Raw genomic sequence first — 18,824 nt, forward strand, 5'->3', positions numbered from 1 at the left:
AATTTTCCTCCTCTCCCATTCTGAAAATTAGTCCCTTTTTCAAATCATCAGGAACCTTTTCCTATCATCCTGATTTTTCCTTAGTCTTCTTTTTGCTGTTCTACTTGAAAAGCTTTACTTACTGCCCTTCACATCCTTTGTCATGTTTCCCTCCAGCAGAATTTTTGCTTTTCAAATTCCATCCCTGCATGCATGGGGAAAGCTTCTATACTCCTGCCTGGTGGATTCTCCTTGCTGCCAACTCTTGTACAGTTTCTTTTTGCATTTGACCTCTGTCAGAATGAAGGCACCTTCATCATCAGAGACAGCCTGTATATTGCTTCATCAGCAAGATATGTGGCATGTATGGGAGCAAATGAAAGGCCTTGCATGTAGGTGAAGCTAAAACTCATTCAACCACAGTGAGGATGATCTCCAAGTTCTGGGTCAAATACTCCCATCCATCCTGTTGCTGGCCTATGGGATGTGATCATTGAGAGGCATGCCATGAAGGCCACATCAACATACATCAGATCAAATATCCATAGGGGTGCTGTACAATGCAGGCTGAGCCCATGTCAGGTTAAAATGAATGCAAGTCCTGATATGGGATATCACAATGACAATTAAGAGCAATGACAAATGTCCCTGTCACAGTCTGTGAGAGATCAAGGCAGCACTGCAGGCAACAATGTCTGTCCCTTCTGAATGGCACAGTGCTGCTGCAGAAGGGTGCTAGGTGGGCTATGAGCTCCTGTCTGAAGGAGATTGACCAGACACCTCATTTTCTTTGTTCTGGAGAAAAAACACAGTACCACAGAATGACTGAGAGAGAAACCATCACTGATAGCTACAGCACCAAGGTCTGCAATGACAATCAGACAGTCAGCTGTAATCACTCTGGGTAAAATGATTTCTCTCTCTGTGAATGGCTGCTTCTGTCCCTCATCGAAAAACTGCTTCCAGATTCACAATGGGGAATGAAGACAAACACAAAACAATTAACATGCTCTTTCCTACTGGCAAGAGAGCAGGAACAAGGAGGAGAACAAAAACTCGAGTTCTGCGCAGGTTTTTGTGATTGAATGAAAGGCTTTGGTCTGTGAGCTGACCTGGACTTCATATCCTTTTGGATAAAAAGTGCCTTTTATACTCTCAGGTGTCCAACGCTCAAGTACTCAAGAGTCTATTGGTTTAGGGACAGCACCACAATGAAGTGCCTGGCAAAGGAAAGGGCAGCAGAGCCTTAGCTGACCTCTTTCTTGGGACAAGCATTGTCAAACAAGGATGTGTGACAGAACTGTTTGTACTGCTTTGCACAGCTGTGCTGGACATGGCAATCCATCTCCAGTTGTCCCAGGTACCCTTCCAACTGCAGAAGGGTTTGCTTACTCTCTCTAGACCCGATGTCAAGCAGACTACGCAAGACCTTTTGTGTGTTGACGCTATGCTGACAGCCTGTTCTGATTCAATTCTTCACTTGCTCATGGGTAGATTCTGTTGCTTACAACTGGCCTTGTGTCTGAGCACAGAAAACTAAAACAGGCCTCTAGGAAAGAGTGCAGAATGTCTTTCTCATAGGCTATCAAAGCAGAGCTGCTTATCCTCCATGTCTTTGCTTACTGTGACCATGTTCTGACCCTGAAACTCCAACTCTTGGAGAGAAAACATGGCTTTTGTGTAACTCATGAAACAAAGCTCTGCATCAAACATAAAAAACTGTTGTTCAGGTCTGGAACCAGGACACTACATAGAAGTCAAATTCACCAGGTATAAAAAGCACATCTGGGATCATTTTTATTCTGTACTTGCAGTGTGATGGTGTGAAAAAATGATCACCGACAAAACTGCAGCTGATTCTGGATATGTTTGTAGGTCCTAAAATACATGCCATTTGTGATGAGTTGGCCTGTGACACAGGTCTGGACACTTATGTAATTCATGTACAATAAACCAGATTAAGGGAAGGGGAATTATGGTTGTTTAGGACAGAGGTTTGAGGGACACTGCAAAGGCAGATTTGACTGAGTTAAATGTACTGGTCAAGTCTTATATGCAGCAATGGAAGTATGCAGCAATAGTAGTATGCAGCAATAGAAGACCAGTGTGGTAGAAATAGAAATAAATGCCTTTGTGCAAAAAGTGGCCCTGAACAAAAAAGGGATGAAGAGTGAAAATAGTGTCACAGATGTGAGGTTCACTATAAACAGTGTAAGGAAAGCTTATTAAGTGTAGACACATAGATTCATAGAATCATAGAATATCTCAAGTTAGAAAGGACCCATAAGGATCATCAAGTCCAACTCCCTGCTCCTCACAGGACTACCTAAAAGTAAACCATATGACTAAGAGCATCGTCCAGACAATCCTTGAACTCTGACAGGCTTGGTGCCGTGACTACTTGGGGAGCCTGGGGAGCCTCTTCCAGTGACTGACCACCCACTCTGCTCAGTGAAGAACCTCTTCCTAATGTCCAATCTGAACTTCCCTGACACAGTTTCATTCCATTTCCTCGTGTCCTGTCGCTGGTCACCAGAGAGAGGAGATCAGCACCTCCCTCTCCGCTGCCCCCCTTGAGGACGTTGTAGGCTGTGATGAGGTCACCCCTCAGCCTTCTCTTCTCCAAGCTGAGCAAACCAAGTGACCTCAGCCATTCCTCGTAAGTCTTGCCCTCGAGGCCTTTCACCCTCTTGGTCGCTCTCCTCTGGACACACTCCATAGTTTGATGTCCTTTTTATATTGAGGCACCCCAAACCGCACACAGTACTGGAGGGGGTCCACAGCAGTGCAGTGTAGAGTGGGACAATCCCCTCCCTTGCCTGGCTGGTTATGCTGTGCTTGATGCACCCCAGGGCAGGGTTGGCCCTTTTGGCTGCCAGGGCACGCTGTTGACTCATATTCGACTTGCCACCATGCCAGATGCCCAGATCTCTTTCTGTGGGGCTGCTCTCCAGCCTCTTGTCCCCCAGTTTGTATGAATAACCAGGATTACCCTTTCCTGGGTGGAGAATCCAGCACTTGTTCTTGATAAATTTTGTAAAGTTGGTGATTTCCCAGCTCTGTAGCATACCCAGATCTCTCTGTAAGGCCTCCATACCCTCTTGGGAGTCCACAGTTCCTCCTAGTTTGGTATTGTCAGCATATGCCTACTTTGGCATGTTCTCTTCAGCCTTTTCATCTTCAGCTTTGAAGGACTCCCAGTAATCATTATTTTGTGGACAAGAAGCTTAAAAGCAAAGCACGGTGTGATATACTCCCTGTGACTCTCAGGGTCCAGGCACACCTCCCAGTGTTTTATTATATGTCAAATATTCTTCTGGCCACCTAGCATTCTGTGGTACCACCTCACCTCCTGAGCTACACAAATGAAATGGGGACCCACTCTGCCAGTGGATACAAAAGAGGGAGTGTGGGTACTTGTTTAAGCGTTCAGTGCCTTGGCTCACTGGTACACCAAACTGTTGGGTGAGAAACACCCTGTTATTCAACACTCTTAAGACAGGTTATGTTGAAGTCTTAAAAAAAGCATTTATTCATAACATCCAAAGGAGGCAACACGCTGAACTATATTCATAAAAATGTAAGTAATCAAAAGAAAAAGAAAATCTTAATTATTTGTGCTAGGGTTACTTTAGAAACATCTTGCCCTTACTGGCCTGACCTGGTGTCTGCTCAGACAAAATGGCAGACAGTTTTGGCCATAGTGGATAACTCGTCCCTTTTCTGTAGTGGAGACTCTCATAAGACAGGAATTATTCAGGATCCTCCATCTGACAACTCAGCCAAGGCTAGATCTTCTCTCAGAGAGTTTCCATTAAAAACCCACCATATTCTAGTTTCACAAGGCTGGCTTACCCTTAGAGCTGTTCTCCCTTTGAACACGGGGGAGGGTGAGCTAGGAGTTGAGGTACTAGCTGAGCTGCCCAGTCCCCTGGCTGTATCCATGTGACATCCCGTCAGACCAGGCCTCTAGAAAGAATGAAATTTTCCTACTGATACTGCCTCCTGACTGCCTCCCTCTCAAGGAGATCTTTGACCATTCTTCTCAGCCGTGGTAGCACTGTCTTAATGCTTTAAAGTGTCTGGAAGCATCCCTCTGAGGCTGGATGTCTTCTCCAGCACCTGGCTGGCTGGCAAACAGTTCCTTGCCTCAGTAAGAGGCGAAACCGTCCTTCTTTTCCTTGTAATTTCACCAGGATGTTTCAGTGTGGCAGGACCACCTGGTCTACATTGATGTGTATATTAACAAACAGATACAAAAGAGCTAAGTAGAATACATGTACACAACTTGTTACTGGTGTTTGATTGACCAGATGATGGAGATTTTTGATTAACAACACACCTGGGAGACTCATTCTCCATTCCTTTTCTCCATCAGCATACTGATACATATTTTATAGGTAGGCATAATGTTTTCTGAGGAGCACTTCTATCATCAGAAAAAGCAGACAAGCTTTTTAGGCTTTCTTAAAGGCTGAAACAGAAGCAGTAGGCCTGACAAAAAAAAAGTGAGAAGAAATATTCTGTGGTTAAGTAAGTATAGATACATATCTGTCAATCTATCTGTAGGAAAACAAAAAAACCCAAACCAAACCACTTGGCTGATATCTGTAGAGTAGAGATCTAACAAAACCCAACACTTCCACTACAATCTGGTCTTGCTTAAGTCCTCAGACTGCCTTGGCAACAACTCGGCAAGAAGAATGTGGATTTCTATGGCACATTTATTTTCACAAAAGGAAGCAGTCTGAGGCAAAGAAAACTGCACTGCCTAAACTTTTGACAGCAGTACAGGAACCTGCCTCTTCTCCTTAATAGAGATCACAGTCATCTCCACATATGTTTTAAAGAATTATGTCGTACTGACTTTGGGATTTCCCCCCTGCCTTTTTAAAAATCACATAGCGCTTTACAGAGGTCAGAATGGTTTCTTTACTGTTTGTCCATTCTATTATTTCAATACAGAACAATAGCTTTTATAACTGAAATGTTTTTATAACTGAAATATATTTGCTATTGTACATTATGATTGTTCCACAGACCATGAACACTCCCTTAGCTGGATTTCACAGTTCCTCCATCATCTGCCAGGCCATTAAGTTACCCATGGAAGATCTGAGAGATACATTGCAAGTGCTTATCACAAACACATTTGGACTGACTGCTTCTTACTTTGTCTGGGACTGTGTTTTGCTATTACTCCCTGAGAATAAAATAGTTTGCTACAAAACCTTCACACTCATCAAAAGATCTTTTTTAAGTATCCCAACTTTTCAATCAAAATGTGCCTGCTTTTGACTTTCATCACAATTGATTTTCTTACATGCACCCTTCTTTATTTCCCCAGTTTTATTAGTAGAAAACCAGGCCAAGTCCTGTTCTCACTTATCTTCTGTCTAGCATGTCTCAGCTGCATTTTGTACATTCAAAAAGGATCAATTGAAAGAGTTCTGGTCTGTTACTACAACCCCAATAACAAATTGTCTAATTATAGACAGATTGACTAATAACTGCTAATTACATTTTCCATCACTAAGGTTTTCACATTTTTTGTTTTTATTAACATCGCAGTATCTAGTTGCAAATGAGGCTTAAAGGAATGTCAGCATTATGTCCCAGTCTTTTCTCCAATCCAACAATCTTGATGTACCGGTGGAAAACACTTTGTTATACAGAATAAAAACCTAATATTTGCTCCCCCTTCAATCAAAAATGGACCCATTGAAACTAAAATATGACCTAATCCCACTAAATTATTTTTATGGTGTCAAAGTTCAAACTTCTGAAGGGCAGCAGCGGGTGGGTCACAATTCAGACTGTATAAATTCCCAAGGGCTCAGCCAGTCTGTCTACATACAGCTGGAAAGCTGTATTGCCTTTGGTGCTGAAGCTCAAAAGGTAAGCATTTCTCTATGAAAATTTAGCTTTTCACTGTATTATTTCTTGTTTATGCCTAAACTTAAAAAAAGAGAAACTATTGTGTTGTGTTTGGTATCTTTAAGGACAGAATATTTACATGGTATTCTCTACAAATCTTCTCACCTGTGTATATGCGTTCTACATTATTTTATTATGTGTAAAACCTGAGTATTTGTTTTCAGAAGACATTTTTAAAGTTTATTCTTTGTGCTTAAAATATTATTTTGTGCTTAAAATATGATTTTATTTCAGAGCACATTATCCTTTCATTCAGTATCTTTTAAGTTTGATTTTGGCTGCCAAAGAATAAGTTTGCTTGATAGACTTTCGGTTCAACAGAGCGCACTGAGAGCAAAACTGTGGCATTCAATGAATTTGCTATGTTTATTTTAATGTGAAATTTCTCTAACAGTTGCATCCCTGGAAAATACAGCTGGTGAACGCTACACAGATAAAAACATGTGTGGGTGTTACAGACTTATCTTTACCATAATCTATAAATGTGAACTTGTATACAGAAAGGAAAGTGAGAGAAACGTGTGTGTATGTGTATACTTATGAGCATGGTCACTAAAAACCTTGGTGGAGTTTAATACTTCAAAGAAATACTTGAGATCCCAGCGTTAAGCACCCACATAAGGGGCTGGATTTTGAAAGACAACAAACTTCCACAATTTTTATAAATCACAGGAAGGAAACTAGATTCATGCTGATCTCAAAAGTCATCTTTTATATAAGCATAGTGGCTACACAGGACTTACACTGTCCAGCACTTTATAGTAGTCCCAGACAGAAACAAATATAAAGTTTTTACTGGTCTATACCACAAACAAATGTTCATTTAACAGTGTTGTATTATGGTAGACATTGCTATTTTATCATGTCTGCATTTCTATTCTATCTGAATGTCACTAACAAAATTTAATTTCTCAGAAAGCTTATAGCGTAGTACATATATATATTTAAGCAAAGCAAGCTATATCTGACAGCACAGTAGGGTGGAATATGAAGTTTGTGCATCAGTCTCTCTCCTAGATTAGGTGACCTTAGATGAATTATATTGTCTATCCATGCTTCCATTACTAAAACAAGGGTAAAGATACAAACCTTTGAAGACCTACTGACAGTAAGTACTGTGCAACAAATACATATTTTACTGCACTTATTTATTTTTAGAAAATAAAAATAGTCAGCCAGCCTCTGCTTTTACTTACAGCTGTGCAAACCTAGAGCAAGTCTACTAAAATTTGCACTTTGAATTTCCAGCTTTGCAAGTATATCAAAGACAGATCATATTTTCTTGTTTTCTTCAAAGGTACTACAAAGTACCAAGGAACTCTAGCTTTCACTGACTGAAAATAAGTACAGGCAATTGTTGTTTGACTGCTTTGAAAAGGTAAACAGAAATCACATACAGATTTAAGACCTCTGAGGAACTTTATTGCCAGAAAGGCAATGGAATACAAATGCAGAAAGAAATAGATTTATGAATACAGAGTTTCTAACATGCATGAGAGGTGAACATAACAATAGGCATGTTACCACAGAATGACTTCAAAACTACTTGTTTATATTTCACTGCCTAAAAACTACTATTAAAGTGCATTGCGCTGTGTTCGTATGGTATTCCATTATTACTTTTTCATCGTACTTCTGCTGTTTCCTCTAGACAATACAGGTTTCACAATGGGCTCCATTGGTGCAGCAAGCACGGAATTTTGTTTTGATGTATTCAAGGAGCTGAAAGTCCAGCATGTCAACGAGAACATCTTCTACTCCCCCCTGACCATCATTTCAGCTCTGTCCATGGTCTACTTGGGTGCAAGAGAAAACACCAGGACTCAGATAGATAAGGTGAGGCTACAGTTAAGGATTTAAACCTTCCTGCTGCTTAATAGAGCCATAGTACTTAATTATACGATAATGTCCCTTGCATAGCTCAGAGGCTAAAAAATCTAGATTCAGAGTTAACAAAAGCTGCGGCCACCTCAAACTCCCATAGTGTTAAACAAATGCATCAGCTAGAAATCTTGAAACTGGTTTTAAATTTTAATGTTATCATTGTTAGCAGTAGGATTCTCAAAGAGAACACCACATTCAAGTGGTCCTTTGTTTAGAGTAAAGAAAGTAGATAAAACCTCCAGGGAGAGAGCGAAAACTTGTCTCCAGACTGCAAAATGTTTCACATGAGTTTCCTCCAGCTCTCATTTCCTTCATAGAGAGTGGCTAGCTTGTTACCTGGAAGAAAGTTATTATTAATAGCACACTGGATCTGATTTCTAGATGTTCAATAGAAAAAGAGAGCATCTAAAATGGCAACAGTAGGCACAGCTGTTTGCAGATGGTACAGATGGATTGCACCTTTTGAGTCATTCGGCTTCTAAGTTAGCCAATAGGTTTACTTCAAATATCATGTGTTAATCTCAAGTGCATAACCTGGTTTTGTCATACCTGTTATTTCAACTACTGCTATTTTCAATTACAGGTCCTTCACTTTGATAAAATGACAGGATTTGGAGACACTGTTGAATCTCAGGTACAGAAATAATTTCATGTCCTTCTCTATGTCACTTTCTCCTGGGAGCAAAATCTAGCAGACAAAGCAGTCTCTGAGCAGTTCTGACCCCTCTCTGATGAGCAGCTCGTGCTCTGCATCCAGCAGTTGGGGAAATATTTCGTTCATAAGAACAGAGAGAAAAGGGAGGTAACAGAGGATTCAGAACAAGCATAAGATGAAACCCAGCACAATAATATTTGGCAAATAGGGAAAATTATGGATATTAGTATGCTTAGGCAAGGTAGCTGGATGTTACTGGTTAAATGGGACTGGTTGGGAATGGCGGAAAGCCTACCTGATCTGCTGGAGGTAGATTACTGTAGAGGGTAATTAAAAGTCCCCCTGGGAGAGGTATGAAGAAATTACAGTAGAAAAACAGCACAGAAATGTATCTTTTAGAAAACTACTACATCAGTGTAGTTACAGAAACAAGACATACAGGATGAACAAGTTTTGTAAGCAGAAGTGTCTGAACTACTCTACTCTTTTCATATAGTATGAAAAACCCACTAAGTACTAAAACTAGAATAACATCATCTATCTTTTTATTTGTATTCATGCCAAAAATTCAGTGCGGCACATCTGTAAACATCCATACTTCACTTAAAGACATCTTCACCCAAATCACCAAACCAAGTGACAATTATTCAATCAGCCTTGCCAGTAGACTTTATGCTGAAGAGACATACCCAATCCTACCGGTAAGTTGCTCTAAGATCTGATCTGAGTGTATTTCCTTGTCCAAGCTGTACCATTCTGTAATGCAAAAGCACTGTCAGAAGTCCAGGTTCTGCTTAAGAAATTTTATTCCATATAGAAAACAGGATTCATGACTTCTTTCTTTCACAGCCCTAACCCTCTACAGTCTTGAGAAAAAATGTGCCTAGCCAAAAAGATTTTTGTGCAAAGTACAGTCATGATCCAATCATGTCAAGGTATAATTAATAAAGGTAACTTTCATTGGAAATAGTTAACTCCAACTGTTTTCTCAACTTGTAAAATAAACCTGAAAAATAACTTCAGGTTCTCAAAAATATTCTAAGCTTTCCCATTGAAAGGAATATTTAATTTTAAATTAAAGGAAAATACCATTGTAAAATAAAAAGTTAAAAAGTGGGCAACATGAAAAAAACCCCATACTTCAACTGAAATGAATGCCATTTTTGGATGAAACTTGGTTCTGGAAAATATTTTAAAAAGTGTGAGCATATACTCTTGTTTGAAGCAATGAATGCCAAATTTTAAGATGCTTATGAACTAAAATCATTGGTTACTGATGAGCCTTAATAAGCAGATTATTCATATCTGTTAATTTCAGTCTTGCATTTCATATTTGCAAAATTCTTTGACATTCTGATCTGAAAACTGCATGCTCTTCCTTTGCAGGAATACTTACAATGTGTGAAGGAACTGTATAAAGGAGGCTTAGCAACTATCAGCTTTCAAACAGCTGCAGAACAAGCCAGAGAGCTCATAAATTCCTGGGTTGAAAGTCAGACAAATGGTAAGAGCAAGCCAAGTATCGGCATAGGTATTTTCCCTTCTGCCACCATGTTTGAACAGCATATGAGAATGCTTAAGTCAGGAAACAAAAAACCCAAAGCCTCTCCCTCTATTCCTTCTCCTGGATAGTAGATCAGTTCCCAGATGTGGAACTATCATTTAATGATATTTTTTTTTCTTCAGACACATCCTTTTAGAGGACTTTCTAACATCTGTAGGGGCTTTGTTGGTATGAAATAGTTCCTGTCCTGATGAAAGGGACAGCACTAGAATATGTTTTATACACATTGACAAGTGGTTTGACACTACTGTTGAGAATCTGGATATCCTTTGATCAGTGTCTTTGCCCTCAAGCTTCCCAGAGTTGTGTGCCTTTTGAGTAGGGCATGCAGTCATAAGGTACTTGAGAAATCTTAACAGGTATAGGGCAATGGGAAACCACAGAGTTAAGGAATGGTAGGAAGGTGTATGAAATGCATAGAAAGAGGTATACCACAAGTGGTATTTTTTACCCTACTGCATCTCCATGTGGTCCCTCCATTCTTTCAGTCTCTTCCTGGCCCCCTCAAAACATTCCTTTCCCTCATGCTTGAAACACATGGCCTGAACAGCAAACACAGATAAAAGATGCTGAATTTTAACTGAAATAAAAATATTCACAATCGCACAACCTCTGGCGCAGTGTCATGTTTGAAGGAGAAAACCAGGCCATGATTAAGCTACTGGTGGGAAAGGACTAAAGGAGGAGCTTGCTATGTGCATAAGGACTGCAGAATAAACAAGAACAAAGTATAAGAAGAAAGAGTAAAATTCTGGTTCCCTGTCCTGCTACCTTCTTTATATAGACACCTCCTTTCAACTTTGGTTTGAAGCAAGAATTCTTTATGTTTACTGTTTGGGTTGGAGACCATCCTGGGTTCCAATGGTCCTTCCCATTTTCACAAAATATACAGGTTTACTCATTTTGTAACAAACCTCTGGGTCTTTTATCTCTCATTATAATTCTTTACAGAGAGGGATACAACAGCTATTGCCAACAGCAGTGAGCAAATCAACCTCGGAAGTACAAGATTACAGCTGCAAAACTAAAACAATGTCCCTGCCCTACTCCCTCCTCCTCAGAAATTCTATACCCTTCATTTAAGATTGTGATTGTCAAGTAAGATGTGTTATACACAGATGTGTTATATGCATGTGTTCTCTTTTCCTATGCATTCTTAAAGGAATGATCAAAAATATCCTTCAACCGAGCTCTGTGGATCCCCAGACCAAAATGGTCCTTGTCAATGCCATTTACTTCAAAGGAGTGTGGGAAAAAGCATTTAAGGATGAAGACACCCAGGAGGTGCCTTTCAGAGTGACTGAGGTACATGGGCATACATCACCTTAAAGGTGTCATCTTCTAGAATTTATGAAGAGAGCAGAGAAGTAGTTATATTATCTTCCTGAACAGGAACAATCAGTAGTTTTAACCATAAGTAGACATTTCTACACTCTACGAATAATCATTATGAAAACTATATTATCTTATTTGGTTTTGCAGCAAGAAAGCAAACCTGTGCAGATGATGTATCAGATTGGTTCATTTAAAGTGGCAGTGATGGCTTCTGAAAAAATGAAGATCCTGGAGCTTCCATATGCCAGCGGGCAGCTGAGCATGTTGGTGCTGTTGCCTGATGATGTCTCTGGCCTGGAGCAGGTATGGCCCTGGCAGCTGGGTTTCAGAAAACCATAAACACAGTGAAATTTAGGTGCTGCAAAACCCTTCACAATTAAGTTATCCTAAAACACTTAATAAGCACAGATCTGAACACCGGCAACATGGGATTGTTGCATAGAAGCACACAGCTGTCTCAGTGGTCCTGCAATGGTTTGTGCTGAGCATGGATTGCTTAAGGAACTGCTTTAGTGGATTAAATTTTGGTCATTGCAGAACAGATTCTTCTCAGCTAAGCAGCTGCTACTCCACCAGCTTGAACTCCAAGGGATTTATATCTCTATTCCTGCACACTGTGGAGCTTCCTGGGAAGTTCATGTTGGCTTTACTAGTTGTCATTATTGTTTGGTTTGGCACTGCTCAGCACACTTCCTTCATACCTTCAAAAATTAAACTACCTAAAAACTGAATATGAGGGGTACGGGAATGGTTAAAGCAATTTCAGGAACTAAAATGTACATGACATACTATTGTTGATATGAACAGAAAACAGGCATGGGATATTGTCATTAGCAGGACTGTAGTTAGCCTGAATAGGAAAAGTTATGTAATAAATGAATGCTCATCGAGATGTTTGTACACTAACTCAAAGAATCTGAATTATAAAAATGAACAGGCATTTGAACACAGCTAAATTTCCTCAGTAATAACTGATAGTTCAGGTATTAGTAATTGGTTACCATTAATACCTGGTTACTTGGAGGTCTTAAATGTAGATAGAGCTTACAACTCAAAAGCACAGAATGATTTTTGGAATATATTTCCCAAGAAAAGAAAATGAATAGGGAAGAGCTTTAGGTGAAATTTGCTGAGTAGCCATCTCATTAAGAAAATTAATTATCAGTAAGCCTATTAAAGAAATAGAAAGCAGGACAGAGCAGAGAAGAAAGAGTCATAGTTTGATTTCCTCTCCTAGATACATTAATCTGTATATACATAGAAAAAATGCCAGGCCAAGAGCAGTCAAAGAGAAAAAAACCCACCACTGATTCTGCATTGCCATAAGGGAAATTGTGCTGTCATCCCAGAGATCTCATTTGCTTGTCTTCTTGCAGCTTGAGAGTGCAATCACCTCTGAAAAACTCATGGAGTGGATCAGTTCTACTACGATGGAAGAGAGGAAAGTGAAAGTGTATCTCCCCCACATGAAGATTGAGGAAAAATATAACCTCACATCTGTCTTAATGGCCTTGGGTGTGACTGACCTGTTCAGTTCATCAGCTGATCTCTCTGGCATTTCTTCAGCAGAGAGCCTGAAGATATCTAAAGCTGTCCATGAGGCATTTGTGGAAATCTATGAAGCAGGCAGTGAGGTGGTAGGCTCAACAGAAGGTGGGATGGAGGTTACAAGTGTCTCTGAAGAGTTTAGGGCTGACCATCCTTTCCTCTTCTTGATCAAGCACAACCCAACCAGCAGCATCTTCTTCTTTGGCAGATGCTTTTCCCCTTAAAAAGAAGAAAGTTGAAAGAATTTCTGTCCCTCACAGCAAGATCCAAAGCACTGCAGTATCAAGGGTATAAAGAAACACATACTCTCTCTGTCATCCATATTTTCTAAAACCAGAAGGCTCTATTTAAAAAGAAAAAAGTTAAGTCAGAGAAATTATGCCATGAAAACAGAGGCCCTTTGCCTTTCCCTTCTCCAGAGTAATATTATATACTCATGGATGAAGAGTTAAGGGAATGAAAATTGGACCCAAAGAAAGCATGAGCATAAACAGAGATGTTCCTGGTGCAAGTTAATTATAACAGTGTCGAATCATCACACTGAAAAAACACAACCCCATTTACCAGCAGAAGTTTTATGGAAAAAACCGCAGCCTTCTAATTAAGTCAGGTTTCTCTATGCCCAAGCTTCATGGTGACCCCACTGGAATTAGTCACTCAAAAGCTCCCAGATTAAACTATAAGCTGTCACCAACCATTCTGACTCTGACAAGACAATTGCTTTTTCTTTTTGCTCCCGATACTGCAAGGCTCTTCCTCACTTTCTAAAGATGCATTATAGAAATCTTACAATTCATATTTCTCCTTAAATCTTTTTGGCTCTATCATCATGACCAAATATGGCGTGTTACTATTCAAATTGTTTTCTGTGTATCCATATGTAACGGATCTTGCAGATGTACTCTTTTGCTCCTTTAACCATAATAAAAACATGTTTAAGCAAATGCATTTCATTTGGAGTGCTTCAAGTGTACCTGGGACAGAGTAATCCTGGTTATACATACAAACTAGGGGACAAGAGGCTGGAGAGCAGCCCCACAGAAAGAGATCTGGGTGTCTGGCATGGTGGCAAGTCGAATATGAGTCAACAGCGTGCCCTGGCAGCCAAAAGGGCCAACCCTGCCCTGGGGTGCATCAAGCACAGCATAACCAGCCAGGCAAGGGAGGGGATTGTCCCACTCTACACTGCACTGCTGTGGACCCCCTCCAGCACTGTGTGCGGTTTGGGGTGCCTCAATATAAAAAGGACATCAAACTATGGAGTGTGTCCAGAGGAGAGCGACCAAGAGGGTGAAAGGCCTCGAGGGCAAGACTTACGAGGAATGGCTGAGGTCACTTGGTTTGCTCAGCTTGGAGAAGAGAAGGCTGAGGGGTGACCTCATCACAGCCTACAACGTCCTCAAGGGGGGCAGCGGACGGGGAGGTGCTGATCTCCTCTCTCTGGTGACCAGCGACAGGACACGAGGAAATGGAATGAAACTGCGTCAGGGGAAGTTCAGGTCAGACATTAGGAAGAGGTTCTTCACTGAAAGGGTGGTCAGTCACTGGAAGAGGCTCCCCAGGCTCCCCAAGTAGTCATGGCACCAAGCCTGTCAGAGTTCAAGGATTGTCTGGACGATGCTAATAATGGTTTAGTTTTAGGTAGTCCTGTGAGGAGCAGGGAGTTGGACTCGATGATCCTTATGGGTTCTTTTCAACTTGAGATATTCTATGATTCTTTTATCGGAGTTAGTTAACTACTTACAGAGAAACGAGGAACAGAAGTCTGTCCTAACTTTGGGCTAAGATACAATATTGAGACCAATTTTCTGTCAGGAAGGGACCAGCATGAGCCATAATCCCTCATGTATGCAACTCAAACTAGCCAGATTTCAGCATAAACCATAATTCATCTAGTTTCTCTGAAACAGGAGTTGATAAGCAATTTGGAAGGCAGCTGGATACGTGCAGAATCTACATCCCACTGAGACACAACACTGCCTTGGAGAGCACATGGGAATAGGAAATGGGAAAGAGTTTTCTAGTTGTCTTTGTGCTGTGTTTATAAAGTTTTATAGGCTCTTATTTTGTTACTAAAGAGAATAATCATGCTAAAAGAAGTAATGTCTAAGGCAAGTTACGGTTTCTCTCTTGAATGAACTATTCTTCCCTTTGTCACTGAAGGAAGAAATGAAGCAGACCTGTGAGGAACTGTCAGAGAGAGGTACCAGAAGAGTCAAAGAGAAGGGGTTTGGGGTGTGAAGTTACTGCAAAAATGCTATGCTCTTTCCTGACTCCAGTATGCACAGCATGGCACCAGTGCTGCGTGGTCTGTGGTGGAATGTTTTTTCAGTTCCACCACACAGTATTTTGCTTGTTCTACTTTTTTGGCTTCCTCTCCCATCCCCCAAGATAACATACTTTGGCAGGACCTAGGGGGCATAACTTTCTGGTAGCAAACATGATCTTGAAAAAGAAGGGAGATAACATGACACCACCTTCACTGGGATATAAACAGTTCAAATATTTTCCTTCACTTTCCTGTATCGTAGTCGATTGCTGGTCAGGAGATAACAAATGGGGAAATTTATTGCAAGAGAGCTAACAATGTGTTTACTATTGTCCTGGAGTTTCTGTTGATCTGGTCATAGAAATAGGGCACCTAAAATCCTCAGGACACTTAATTTTGAGCAGATTTGTTCTAAACCTACACTGTTTCTAGGCTGTTGTAGTTCTTATCAATTAAAACATACTCCTTCACAAACGGAAGATACAAAGTGCATCTGGTCATGTATGTAAACAGGTAGATTCAGTGCTGCCTCCTGATTTCTGCTGACTTCTGCCAGGACAGCAGCGAGCAGTCATATGCTTGTCCTCAGTAGTCACTTCCTTAACCAGCTGTGCAGTCCCTCCATCTCTAATACACAAACGAAGGAAAAAAAAAAAGGAAAAGCATTCTCAGTCTTATGTTTTCAGAGAGTGAAAACTTTGAAACCATTTTGGGACTCGGCAAATCACACACGCACTAAGGAATGGATGCTGGAGTCCTCAAATCTCAGACAGAGAAATATTTGTCTAACAGCTAAAAATTTCAACAGCCTTCCACACCTGAGGCACTGTAGCTTCTGTAACAACAGGCACCTAAAGAGCAGGCCTCTAAAGGACAGGCTTGGATGTACCCCCAAGTTGGGTGACAGATATCAGACCTCCACCACCCAGCATGGAACAAGTCCTCTCCTTTGTGCCAATAGAGGAGGCTACAGCTTCTTCTCTCCAGCCCCAAAGAAGCAAAATAGTCAGCCCTATGTCCCAGAGACTTTGGCTCTCTGCTGTGTCATGAAGTACAGGTTGATTAACCTCTCTTTTACCAATAGTATTTCTTTCAGCAAAAGTATGGAAGAAGGCTCAGACTCACAGTTTTAGAGCCTGTCATAAGAGGCTTTTACTGCTCTACCACCACACCCCATATTTATTAGTAATTTCATATGTGCAAAGAGACACAATTAATTAAAATGATCAGTGAGTTGTGCAGATACAAGGCCACACTTGTTTGCTTGCCTGCAGTCTTACAATGGGAGGGTAATTAATGTAATGAAATTCCACAGAGAAGACAGAATTTGACCCTGGGGCCCTACTGTTTATTCCAGTCCTAATTCTTCAAATGCGTAAGAATGTAAGTAATATTGCTCAGTTGAACAAAGTCAGTTTTTTTGCAAAAATCAGTCTCCAGAAGTTCACAGAGTTAGAGAGTAACTTGGGTTGGAATGGGCAGCTGACAGTCATCTGGTCCTAACTTCAAAGATATCCCAGGTTGCTCAGGGCCCTTCCGAGTCAAATGTTGCATATCTTTAAGGTTGTAGAATCCACAATGTTCTGACCGATTTAACTTCAAACATAAATCCAAATCTCACTAATGTAGAAGTAGTGTAAGCCAGCCAGCCAGCTTAGCTTTCTCTCACCAAATGAGAGTTGCCCACATGTGAGAATGAGCCCTACCAGTTCCTTCATTTTGATTCTCCTGTGGTCAGCCCACAAAGCTCTCACTGTCTTTCCTCACTTTTAACCCTCTCAGGACCAAAATCTATAGAACACCACTATAAATGCTAAGCAGTGCTCACAATTGCATGCTACTCCCAGGAAAAAAAGATTCCAAACTAATTCTGAGCTTTTATTTTTTCAATTCACAGCACTTGCCTATTTTTTCTAAACGTTAGCAATAGCAACCCGCAGCCTAAAATCAATGCAGGCAAAAAATGAACTTCTATTAGTGGCACCTTATAGACAACAGGATCCTGGAGGTGAGCAAATCCTTAGTGGAAGGTTGACTTCTTAGCCACACAGGTAAAATTCCAGTGTTGTAGCTCTGACAAGAGGTCAATATGGAGTGGGAGAATAGTGAGTTGTCAGATGAGTTCCTGTAAGGAATGCAGAGATATGGGAATTAAAGGTGGAAAAAGGGGATGGAGGAGTCATTAAACTTCAGGGGGCTGTGTGTAAGAGCATTTCCTCTTTTCTCTTTCATTCTGCCTCATTTCCCTTGCCCACACATCATTGCTATCCAGTAACTCCCCTTCCCCAAGGCGCTGACTATCACCACCCTCACCATGCCCTCTGTTACCCTCCTTGCCCTCCAGCAATCTCTATCTACTACTTGGGGCAGTGAGGGAAGAGGGCAGGGCTGGGGTCAAGCCTTGTTTCTAAGAGGAGAAATGTCAGGGAGAGGAAGGTTTGAGACAAAGGAAGGAAGTGGGAGGAGAGCATTGCCACTCCTGTGCCTAGAGGGATCCTCTGCTCTGCCGTAAGGCTGCATCAACTACAAAGTCCACGCTGCATCTCAGCTGCATCTGCAGGAGGCGTGGTGAGGGCCCATTCCTCCAGCCACAAACAGGGAGCACGTGCTCTGCCTCTCCTTGCACATACTCTACTAACTTTCCTTAGGCTGACGTTGCCTCTATACCACTGAATTCAAATGGGTCTTGGTCTATGGCTTGGTCTGCCTATGTTCCCAGGCAAGCAATTATCAACCACAGAAGCAAGGGATATTAAGAAAGCCTCAGAAGATAAAGCCAAAGCTCTAGAAAATGAAGGGAGGTAGACCAAGAAGAAAGAAGTCTAAAGCAGCTGAAAGGGACAATCGCATTAGTTTTAAACTACACAAAGAGAGTTCTACTTTTGGCTTTGTAAGACCTAAAAGAGCCACAAATAGCAGTCCAGAAGATAATGGAGCCATGAAGATCTGCATATAGCTGAACCACAACTGGAAAGGGCAGGTCCAAAGAACTTGGAAATGCTTTGGTAAAGAAGAGCAGATGATCACCAGGATATTTTAAAAGAAGGTCCTCAGTGCAATGCCCTGCAAGTTTACAATTTTGCATCTCTCACAAAAGCCTGAGGAACAAAATCAAAACTTTTCCATCTCATTTTGTCTGAGAGCAGAAAGGAAGAGATCACCTTGTCTTACTTGTGTATCATCGTTAATTTCTACTTGGTCATTGTTATGAAAAGCTTGCTAACTTGAACCACATAAAAGGATGTCAGGTCTCAAGAGACTGTGCTCTTTTGTGCAACAGGCTGAGAACCTGAGAGATGGAAAGACAGAAGAATCTTGCAATGGCAAAGGCATTGGTAAGACATGTTCAAATGTTGCTAATGACACTCCAGCTCACTCAAGGTCCTTGCCAGTCTGAGGGGGAAATTCCATTCCAAGTCTCCTTTTGGGGGTTACTTTCTTCCAGGACAAAGGCTTACTGCCTTTGTATGTGCACTTAACCAGTTAAGTGTGAAACTGAAGGGCCAGCAGATGCCAAGCAGATCAGTGAATAGCTAAGATTTCCAGTACACTTCCACAAGTGAGTATCAGGGAAATTCTCCTGATGAAACTTCTGAAAATACAAACTGTCTTGTGAAACCCCTGGTCATTTCACCAGGCAAGAATATTTGCAG

The 18,824-nt window shown here is 41.1% G+C and overlaps 1 protein-coding gene across 1 annotated transcript; it reads left to right on the plus strand.

Moving 5' to 3' along the window:
* The first annotated feature begins 5,839 nt into the window (after positions 1 to 5,839).
* LOC126048626 (ovalbumin-like) lies at positions 5,840 to 13,126 on the plus strand. The gene is made up of 8 exons (XM_049823856.1): positions 5,840 to 5,877; positions 7,568 to 7,752; positions 8,384 to 8,434; positions 9,028 to 9,156; positions 9,842 to 9,959; positions 11,182 to 11,324; positions 11,502 to 11,657; positions 12,731 to 13,126. The coding sequence occupies exons 2-8, from the start codon at positions 7,585 to 7,587 to the stop codon at positions 13,124 to 13,126; spliced, it is 1,161 nt and encodes a 386-aa protein (XP_049679813.1). The 5' UTR covers positions 5,840 to 5,877; positions 7,568 to 7,584.
* The last annotated feature ends 5,698 nt before the right edge of the window (positions 13,127 to 18,824 follow it).

This window comes from Accipiter gentilis, chromosome 20 (assembly GCF_929443795.1).
Source record: "Accipiter gentilis chromosome 20, bAccGen1.1, whole genome shotgun sequence".
Taxonomy (NCBI): Eukaryota; Metazoa; Chordata; class Aves; order Accipitriformes; family Accipitridae; genus Astur; species Astur gentilis.